At 50.2% G+C, this 9885-nt stretch overlaps 1 protein-coding gene across 2 annotated transcripts; it reads left to right on the top strand.

Annotated features, from left to right (window-relative positions):
• The first annotated feature begins 483 nt into the window (after positions 1-483).
• On the top strand, positions 484-9095 carry SGK1 (serum/glucocorticoid regulated kinase 1). 2 transcript variants are annotated; one of them, XM_086743564.1, is made up of 12 exons: positions 484-1015; positions 3591-3666; positions 4099-4174; positions 4620-4724; positions 5185-5268; positions 5371-5502; positions 5790-5902; positions 6089-6212; positions 6564-6659; positions 6778-6933; positions 7040-7129; positions 7855-9095. In XM_086743564.1, exons 1-12 carry the CDS (start codon positions 793-795, stop codon positions 8020-8022), a joined length of 1443 nt encoding a protein of 480 aa, XP_086599690.1. In that variant the 5' UTR covers positions 484-792; the 3' UTR covers positions 8023-9095. The 2 variants fall into 2 exon arrangements, with proteins under 2 accessions (XP_086599690.1, XP_010115796.1); XM_010117494.2 differs by lacking the exon at positions 484-1015 and adding an exon at positions 3294-3461.
• Positions 9096-9885: the final 790 nt, after the last annotated feature.

The raw sequence follows: 9885 nt of genomic DNA, 5'->3' as shown, positions 1-9885 counted from the left end.
GACACTCGGGCTTTTTCAGCCAAACCCTGGGCTTCTGAGAACGGAGTCAATGACTTTAAAACGCCGCGTGAATTATAAATAATTCGTCCCTCGGGAGGAATTCCTCCCCGCCACATGAAAAACGTCCCTGCTGCCAAGCGCCCGCCGCCGGGCCGGGCCGGGCCGGGCAGGGTGGGGTGGGGGGGCTACTGCCGGCTGTGGGAGACGGCAGGTGGGTGCCGGAGGGACGGACGGAGGGACGGACGGACACTGGCTTCCCGCGGCGGGGCGCGGCCGGGGGTGCGCGGCGCCGGGGGCCGGGGCAGCGGAGCCGCGCGGGCGGGGGGCGCCGCCGGGGCGCTGCCGGCGGAAGGCGCTGGGTGCCAGCGGGGAGCGGGCCGCCGGTCCCGCCCCGGCGCTATCCGGCCGGCGGGGAAGCCCGGCCGGCAGCCGCAGCCCTCCGACCCCCGCGGGCAGCGGCGCTGTCGCGTGTGTCCGTGTCCGTTCCCCTCCTACCCCCCCGGTTCTTCTCCGCCCGTCCCGGCGCGAAGCCTTTTTGGGGAAACAGGGCGGTGGGTGCGCGGCCGCTCGCCCCACGCCGGGGCGAGGGGGGAGCGTGGGCAGTGCCTCTCTCCACGGGGCCGGGTTTGCCGCTGTCCGCGGGTCAGTTAGGGCCAGACTGCCCCCCCCTCCCCTCCCCCGCCGTTGCCGGTGCGTGTGTGCGTGCGCGCTGATTACAGTAATTTTGAGGGCGATGTTGCAAGGGGGCAGAGTGTGCGGGGCGGCCCGTGCTGAACTTTATAACACTCCTGCATGTCAGCCGCCCTCGGGATTGCGTCCCTGAGCGGGTCAGCGGCAGCGGCGGCCACCCTCGCCGCCTTCCTCCTGCCTCCGGGCCGCCCGGCCGCCAAGGGGACTTATTTGGGCTTACGACGGCGGGGGACAGCCCCGACACAGCCTCTGCGCTGCCGCGCCGCGCCCGGGGTCCCGGCGAGGAGCGAGATGAGGGGCAAGGAAGAGAAGTCGTCGCTGAAAGGTGGGTTCGCCCCCCCCCCCCCCCCCGCCCCAGCAGGAAAACCGCTCCCCACGGGGAAAGGGCCCCTCTAGCGCCGGGGGCACCGGAGGATACCGGGGGGGGGGGGGGGGGGAGTGCAGCCGGGGCAGCGTTTAGGCAGGGAAAGGGGGCCAGGTGGCTTGGCAAGAGCGGCGGAGCTCTTTGCCAAAAGAGCGGTGCAAAAGCGCTAGCGTAACCGGTCGGCGCGGCGGCCGCGGTGGGGCCGCGCTGGCGGGAGCGTTTGCGGGCAGCTTTGGGGGGGGAGCGGGGAGGAGGGAGGTGGGCTGCGACCCGTGGCAGGCTGTGCCGGAGGCTGCCCGGGGGCTGGGAGAGGCTTTGCCTCTGCGCGCAGCTGGTTCGGGGGAGGGGGGCGGCCCGGCTGCGGGCGCCACCTCGCTGAGCCCGGGGGGAGATGGCAGGGGAGCAGCTGGGGGAGCTCCGGTTACCCTCAAAACTGCAGGTCCTCGAGTAGGTTTTAACAGCAGCACTCTGAAAGCGGTCTGAGGGGGGCAGAGGAAACTGAAACTGGCTGCTGCTATTCCATTCTATGAAGTTTTTTTTTTTTGCGTTTTGGTGTTTTGTTTTGGTTTTTTTTTTTTCTTTTGGTCTCCACTTCCAATAATGAGAGTGGTAGTTTTTCAGTTTTTGCAACAGTGAGGAACGCAACAAGTGGGAGAAGGCCGAGCCCCGCCAGCTGCAGCCAGCTTTTCCTTGCTTCTCCCGTCTGTCCCTTCCTTCCCTGGCGCCGGCTCCTCTGGACCCCCCCCGCACCGTGGCGGCGGGGCCGGGCAGGGCCCCCCTCCTCCCCTCCATCCGGGAAGGATACCGGCAAGCATCCCTGTTTGCTTTCTCGTAGTAAAACCTTTGCAGCTTTGTAAGAGCTGCGCCCACCTCGCAGGGGTTCTCCTACGCCAAGTCAGCCCTCTTGCTGCTCGGGGTGAGCTTGCCATCACCCCCCCAGGCCCCCCTCGCAGGAGGCAGACAGTGCAGACAGCTGCCAAGGGATGCCGCCCAGCGACCGGCTGTGCTTGCGGGGGGAGGCAGCAGCAGCGGGTGCAGAGAAGAGGGGAAGAAAAAAAAAAAAACAGAAGGGGGAAAAAAAAAAAAAAGGGCTCCCGGCGGGGGGAGGGCGGGAGCACGTTGCAGCTGGAGCCGCTGGCCGGAGCCCAGCGCCCTTCGCTCAGACAGCAGGGCGGAATGCGCCCGTGGATAACGCCCCGTCGGGTGGAAAGTTCCACCCGCGTGTAGCGCGCAGGAGCCCGGCACCCCACAGCCCTGCGTGTCCCCGGCCAGGGCTGCGCCCCGAAGGGGGAGGGGAGGGAGAACTGGGAGGAGGCCGTGAGACCCTTCGCCGGCCCTGCGTGCTCCCCTCCGGGCGGGGGTCCCCGGCAGCATCGTTTCGCTGCTGATGCAGGCCCAGGGCGCCCGCAGGGAAGCGACTGAGGAGCCAAGCCCGAGTACGCGGTGTTCCCAAATAGCCGCGTGCAGTGGAAACAAAAACTGCGGAGCGGGGCTGTTACCTTTTTTTTTTCTCCCCTTTTTTTTTTATTATTGCACTTGTCATCTGTCATCTCCCCACTTTTTCTAAAAGCAGATCTGCGCTCTCCAAGTTCAGAGGACTGGGATTTTTTTTTCTGCGTTGTTTCCCTTTTTGGCATTAAAAAAAAAAAGACGTTTTGGTTTTTGTTGGTTTTTTTTTTTTTTCCTTTCATTAATGTCTCAGCCGGGATCAGGGCAGTGCACAGGAGGGACATTTGTTTGTTTTATTGAAAACCAGGCAGGAAATCTTGTTCTCCTGACTCACTGAGGCTCCTTCAAGGAAACGTCAGCGCCCCTTATCGCCGCGACGGGCCGGCGTCGGGGAGGGACACACACACACACACACACACACACACGACACACACCTTTAAGAAGAGGTGCTTTTTCAAAGATAGAGCCAGAACCGCCAAAAAAAAAGAAGGGCAGGAAAAAGATGCGAGGGGACGGGATGATGGGGGGGAGGGGGGGCAGAGAGAGACGGGGCTGCGGGAGCCTGCTGTGGAAAAAAAATAAAAAAATAAAAAATTGGTCCATTTCCTTGTGGATGCTCTCCACGGGCGGCAAGGCTCGTGCTCCCCCTCCCCACCCCCTGACGTCCTCGGAGGCGGGCCGCCTCCCAGGACGGCGGGGGGTGAGGGAGGGGGGGGGACGAGCGTCGCCGCTCCGCCCCGGTCCCGCCCATCACCGTCGCCACTTAAGCGCCATCGGGTGCGGGGCTGAGGCAGTGCGGTGCTGGGAGCCGGTGATAGCGGTGATATCATACGGTCGTTATTTATTCGCCCTCCCCTACCCCTTCCTCATCGCTCCAAAATGACCGTGAAAGCAGCCGAGGCGTCGGGTCCCACCTTGACCTACTCGAAGATGAGGGGGATGGTGGCCATCCTCATCGGTGAGCGGCGAGGAGAGGGGCTTCATCCGACGATGCTCGGGCGAGGGGCTGGGGTTTTTTTCGCAGGATTTTTCTCGCAGGACAGCTTAACGATTTTATTTCTCTTTTCCCTCTCCTTTTACTTTCTAGCTTTCATGAAGCAGAGAAGAATGGGGCTAAACGACTTCATTCAGAAGATAGCCACCAACTCCTACGCATGCAAGCAGTAAGTATTGAAAATTTCATCTGGATTTCGCTCGCAAATATCACTACTTATTGCGAGATCTAGTTTTAAAAACGTTTGTTTACTGTAATGCCTCTGGCATGACTGTTCCGGAAGAGTTAATTAATCTCCTTGAGGTGTTACTCACTTGGCAACAAATCTTTGCGAGCTGGGTTTGGGAGAAATCAGTGGGGTGCGATTTCAACAGCCCCGTCCCTATTTTGAACAGTACTTACAATATATATTTCTTTGGATGATGTAATTTACTTTCTGTAGATTAATTTTACTCCTTAAGTCGACGGGATTGTTTTAGTTGCCTTCTGTAATAGCCCGAACCAAAACTCATCTTTCCCGATACGTGCTTGCCCTCTGCCGGCAAGATTTGCCTGATGCTTCTGGTAACTGTTCTCATCAGGCGTGCTCTTCTCCTTGCAGCCCTGAAGTTCAGTCTATCTTGAAAATCTCCCAGCCTCAAGAGCCTGAACTTATGAATGCTAATCCTTCTCCTCCGGTAAGTAGATTTTATTCAGTGAGCATTTTTAGAACATCAGATAGGCTGGTAGTAGAAGCGTAGCAGAATTAGCAGCATGAGTGTTGCTTTAGTTCAGCTCATAGCACGCTGATGTTACTGGGGAAACGAGTCATCGAGTTAGACTGAAACTTTTTCCTGACACGGGGAAAAAAAAAAGCTCTATTAGCTGTTACTTCATTATGGAATGTGTCTAAGAGCTCGACAAAAACTTGTAAGCAAGCTATGACTGTTACAGTCTTCTTAGGCAGTACCTAGTAGTTTAAGATGTCTGGCAGACGTCAAGATTAAATTTTTAGTGATAAGAAGAATGCCAATATTCACTGTCAAGGTCACTTTATTTATATTTTTAAAAAAGAGAGATTGCTATGATGCTCACTCCCAAGCTGTTTTAATAAATGTGGTTTCTCTCTGTTTATTTTTCTAGCCCAGTCCTTCGCAGCAGATCAATCTTGGTCCATCGTCCAACCCACATGCCAAACCATCAGACTTTCATTTCTTAAAAGTGATTGGAAAAGGCAGTTTTGGGAAGGTAAGTCCAACTTCTTTTTGTTGTAATTTCTTTACTTTTCAGCTTTTGTATGTAATGCCCGAGGGCTGAGTTTGTACTGGCTTTGGGAGACAGTGGTCATTGAAACCAGACCTGAGCATGCCCCACTGCCCAGTGCCTGGCTCGCTGCGTAGCTGCAGGGAGAGGAGTGGGATGCAGCATTTGAAAGAGTCATAAAAGAGAAGGGTGTGAAGAGCTAGTGGTGCTGGGAAGAATATATGCTTTGCTTTTGGAGGGAAAGGGAACTAGATGTAAAAACTTTGGGCTAGATTTATCTGCCAGAGTGGTGATAGTGTTAAGTGTTTCCAGCAAAAGGCTTGCACGTTGAACCAGACGGATGTAGCAGTGCTCAGCCGTTAATTTAAAGCCTTGTTTCCAGTTGCATTTACAAGTTGCTCTTTACTTCAGTATTGCTCAGTTCTGGGAATTTGTCCTCTTTCAGGTTCTTCTTGCACGACATAAGGCAGAAGAGCAGTTCTATGCTGTTAAAGTCCTGCAGAAAAAGGCAATCCTGAAGAAGAAGGAGGTAAGCTGCCACTTTATGATGCCATTGCGGTGTCCATCAAGTATATTTTTACTGCTATTGCTAAGCAAGTGTACTAAACATGAATGATTTCTCGTGTTTCAGGAGAAGCACATCATGTCTGAGCGCAATGTCCTGCTGAAAAATGTAAAACACCCCTTCCTGGTTGGGCTTCACTTTTCCTTCCAAACTGCAGACAAATTGTACTTTGTCCTAGACTACATCAATGGTGGAGAGGTAAGCAGTAAGAAAATGAAATAGTATTTCCTATCATGTGCACAGGGGTAGGGTAGACTTTTTTTCACCCTTCCTTTTAAATAAAAAAAGAGTTGCAAGGGGAAAAGTCGTGGGGGAAAAGTTACTAGATTGAGTGTTTCCAGCCTGGCAAGTTTTGAACTACCAAAGGGTCGTTAGGCCATTTCCTGCTATTGTTCTCCCTCTCTATATATATTGAGTCTAATTAAGTGCATTGTTAACAGGCTTTGGCGCCGTTTACACAACTCTGTTCTCTCTGTCTCCTGTAGTTGTTCTACCATCTCCAGAGGGAGCGTTGCTTCCTGGAGCCGAGAGCCCGATTTTACGCTGCTGAAATTGCCAGTGCACTGGGCTACCTGCACTCCCTGAACATTGTTTATCGGTAAGCAACCTTGCTTGGTTTGTTGGACTAAAAAAAACCATGTGCTTTGTTGAAAAAGCATTGAAAAGTTTATCTCAGTATGAGCTCAGAATTGTTTTTAGCGAAGTTCTGTAAACAATTGCACCTAAAATATTCTCACTGTATCTCCTCTAACAAACCTTTGTCTTCTTTCATCTCTTACTACAGGGACTTGAAGCCAGAGAATATCCTGCTCGATTCACAGGGGCACATTGTCTTGACTGACTTTGGACTCTGCAAAGAAAACATAGAGCACAATGGCACAACCTCCACCTTCTGCGGCACACCAGAGGTACAGCCAGTCCTCAGCCCGCCACTTGCAGAGCGGCAGCAAGCGCTGTCCTCGTCAGTGAAATCTGACATCTCCCATCCGTAGTTACAGCTGTTTAGACAAGTAGGGGATGTTTCCGGTCTTGTAATATCAAGCTGCCAGTTGAGGATGTGCAGAACATGCAGAGCTTGTTGAGCAGGAGAGAACAGCTCTCAAGCCATCTCCCTGTTTTTTTTAGAAAGAGCTTGCAACTTTCTGGTAGCTTAGGTGTTGCTGGGATTCAGTAAGCTGCTTTCATTCAAGAATGGGGAGGCTTTTCTAATTATAAAGATCCCTTTGGCTAACGCAGCTCTCTTTCCTTCTCTTACACAGTATCTTGCTCCTGAAGTTCTTCATAAGCAGCCCTATGACCGGACTGTGGACTGGTGGTGCCTCGGAGCAGTCCTGTATGAGATGCTCTATGGCCTGGTAAGCAGCGAAACCGTCATGGCAGATCAGACTAGCATGCTTGTCCTTCCCTTGCAAGAAACCCCATGCCCACCTGTCAACCTCATTAACCCGCCTCTCTTCCTTGCTCTTCCCACAGCCGCCCTTCTACAGCAGGAACACAGCAGAAATGTACGACAACATCTTGAACAAGCCCTTGCAGCTGAAGCCAAATATTACCAACTCAGCTAGACATCTTCTGGAGGGCCTCTTGCAGAAGGACAGGACAAAGAGGCTTGGCGCCAAGGAGGACTTTGTAAGTGCAAACCAGCCATTGCCTGTGGGCAGCAGAGGAGGATGACTAAGCTGTACTGCTTACATTAGCTTGGGTCTGAATTAATCTATTTTTCTCTCTGTAACAGATGGAGATTAAGAATCACATCTTCTTCTCCCCAATTAACTGGGATGATCTCATTAATAAGAAGATTACGCCCCCTTTTAACCCAAATGTGGTACGTACCAGTTCTAATTATAGAATGTATGGGGAGTGTCTTTTTCCCCGTTGTGGGGTGCCCGGGAGCTGGGGGAGCTGGCCGGATGGCTGTGTTTGAGGAACACAGCTTTTCCTTCCCTTGTGCCTCTCCTGGCAGGGTTAAAAATAAGTGGTAGCTGGTTTTTTTGTTTTGGTTTGGCTTTTTTTTTTTTTTTTTTTTTTTGCTCATGGACAGTCTAAATTTAGCTGGGTTTTTTGGCCTCTCACAAATGCTTCATTTGCATGGCTATTTTGAAAAAATCCCCAGCATCCCTGTTTTACCAAAGGGGAAGGTAAACTGTAGAAAGCAATTAACTTCCCAAGGGCAGAGTTACATTTGACTTGTCAGACACTAACATCTAAAGAGAGGGATCTGGCTCTGGAGGTTGTCTTTCAATCAAAGTCCTCCCCTGCAAACTGCTGCATGGCAGAGTGGCATTTTTGCCTTTGGCTTTTGTTGCACGAGCTTGGTTGGAGGCTAGCGTATTAAATTGAATCATCTTGGTTTTAGTGAGACAATACGCATCAGGATACAAAAAAAAAAGATTCAACTAAAACTGGCAAAGGCTGTTAAACAGCAGGCCCGAGGTGATAACACTGTGAGTCTTGGCACAAGGGTGCTTGTCCCCATTTTGAATTGAACTATGCGCTCACAAAACATTTGAGTCTAAATGTGGTGTCTCTCCTTTTCTGCCCTCTCCACAGAGTGGCCCCAGTGACCTACGACACTTCGATCCGGAGTTTACAGATGAGCCAGTCCCCAACTCTATCGGCCAGTCCCCGGACAGCATCCTCATCACTGCCAGCGTCAAGGAAGCTGCTGAGGCCTTTTTGGGCTTCTCCTATGCTCCACCCGTGGACTCTTTCTTGTGAACATTTTTCTTTCTTTCTTTTTTAATAATAATAACTATTATTTTAATTTTTGTTTGGCCTTCTGGTGGAACTGCCAGTTGACCAGTCATCTTGAAAGAGAATTTGCACATTTCCACCATGGCAGCTTTGCAGCCTTAATTTCAACTACACTGTTTGCTGGAAGCTTTTTTGAAGAGCACATCAGTCTCTAAATGAGCTTTACAGGCTTTTCATTTCCATTTGTTCTTCCCCCAAAGTGGTGCTGTCTCCTTGGGAAAGAAAAACAAAAGTGACTGCTGCCACAGACTGCTACAGCAGATTGTAGGAGTAAGAACAAGCTGTTTTGAAATCGTGCTCCGAAAAGCCTTGCCTGAAGATATATCTGAACGTGATAAGGATTTTATGAAATGTGCCTTTTTCTGATGAGATCTTGTGAGCTCCAAAGCTTTCCCTGTTGCAGAGTGTGTTTCTCAGTTCATTTACGTGGGTTTACTATGTGAACAAATGGTATGCGTGTGGTCTGCGTACTACAGATGGACTTAGTTTAAAGCATCAATGTGACACTTGCAGGATACCACAATGTGGGGCATTGTTTTTTTCTTCCATATTTGGAAGATAAATTAAGTGTAATTTTGAAATTTCTTTTGTAAATCTATACAGTCAACTAAAATTATTGAAATGGGCTCACAATTACTTGTATCCGAATGCTTGAAGAAAGCATTGCTGCTATGAAAAAAGATTTCTATTTTTAGAAAGGGTTTTTATGGACCAAAATGCCCCAGCTGCAGTCAGTCAAAGCTGTTGGTTTTTTTTTTTCTTTCTTTTTTTTTTTTTTTTTCTTTTTTAGTTTAAAAGATGTCATCTGTAAAATGGGCATTATTTATGGTTTTGGGTTTGGGGGTTTTTCATTCATGATTGTATGTACTGTAAAAAAGATCTGTACATTCAGTTGTAACTCTAGATGTATATTTAAACTTACAGACTTACTTGTAATGTATACCATCATTGTAATGTAATATAATTAACATGGCTATATGTATCATATTTTTTTTTGTGACCAAACCCATTGGTTTGCAGTAAAATCCTGAAAAATACTCTCATTAACTCTGTCATTTTTTATTTTGAAAGAAAGATTTTTCTCCCTGAAAAATTTCAGTCACTGACAACAACTCTGAGCTGCCAGTCAGCTGAGATACCTGTGTAATTTTGCTTAGGTGTGTGATGGTTATTCTGTCAAACTGCATACATAGGAGTCTTATCATGGGTACACCTTGGCAAAAAACTTGGTCTTCCCAGTGCGAGTGTTGGAGTGGGTGTGTGTATCAGTATGGGTGCTCTTCTGTGGTACAAATGTTCACACTTGTCACAATGAGTTTTTCTAGCTCTAGCAAAGCAAAGGTACTGCTCTCCGGTGTGGACAAAGGATAATTACACTTGAAGAATTAAGTCAGTTGTGTAACGACATCTTGAGCTGTTTTGCCACCAGGCTGTCGCCACGTGCTAAAAGCAAGGTGTTGGAAGGCTGATGGAAACTACCCAGGAGCCCATCCCCGAGCATTGAACATCGCTGCTATGATGCAGGGCAGTGTCATTCACCCTGAGTTTACCAGCATGCCAAAATCTGTATCAGGGAGGCAGATTTCACCAAATGATCATATTCTTACCTGGATGGGATAAAACTGACTATTTGTCTAAAATTGTGCTCTTAAATACAGGTTTTTATTACTGAGTATTATTCAGTGGCCTGCAAGAGGGACTTTCAGCCAAGGAATAAGAATTAAGGTAATCATTTCTGGTGTCATCCCTTTCAATTTCTTCTGCATGGTGAAGGATGGCTTCCTTCTAAAAGAGACTGAGCGTCTACACCTTATTTACAGCTCCCAT

This window comes from Chlamydotis macqueenii, chromosome 3, assembly GCF_036417535.1.
Source record: "Chlamydotis macqueenii isolate bChlMac1 chromosome 3, bChlMac1.mat, whole genome shotgun sequence".
Taxonomy (NCBI): domain Eukaryota; kingdom Metazoa; phylum Chordata; class Aves; order Otidiformes; family Otididae; genus Chlamydotis; species Chlamydotis macqueenii.
Note: the sequence above shows the minus strand (reverse complement) of the source record. Positions and strands in the feature narration are given on the sequence as shown.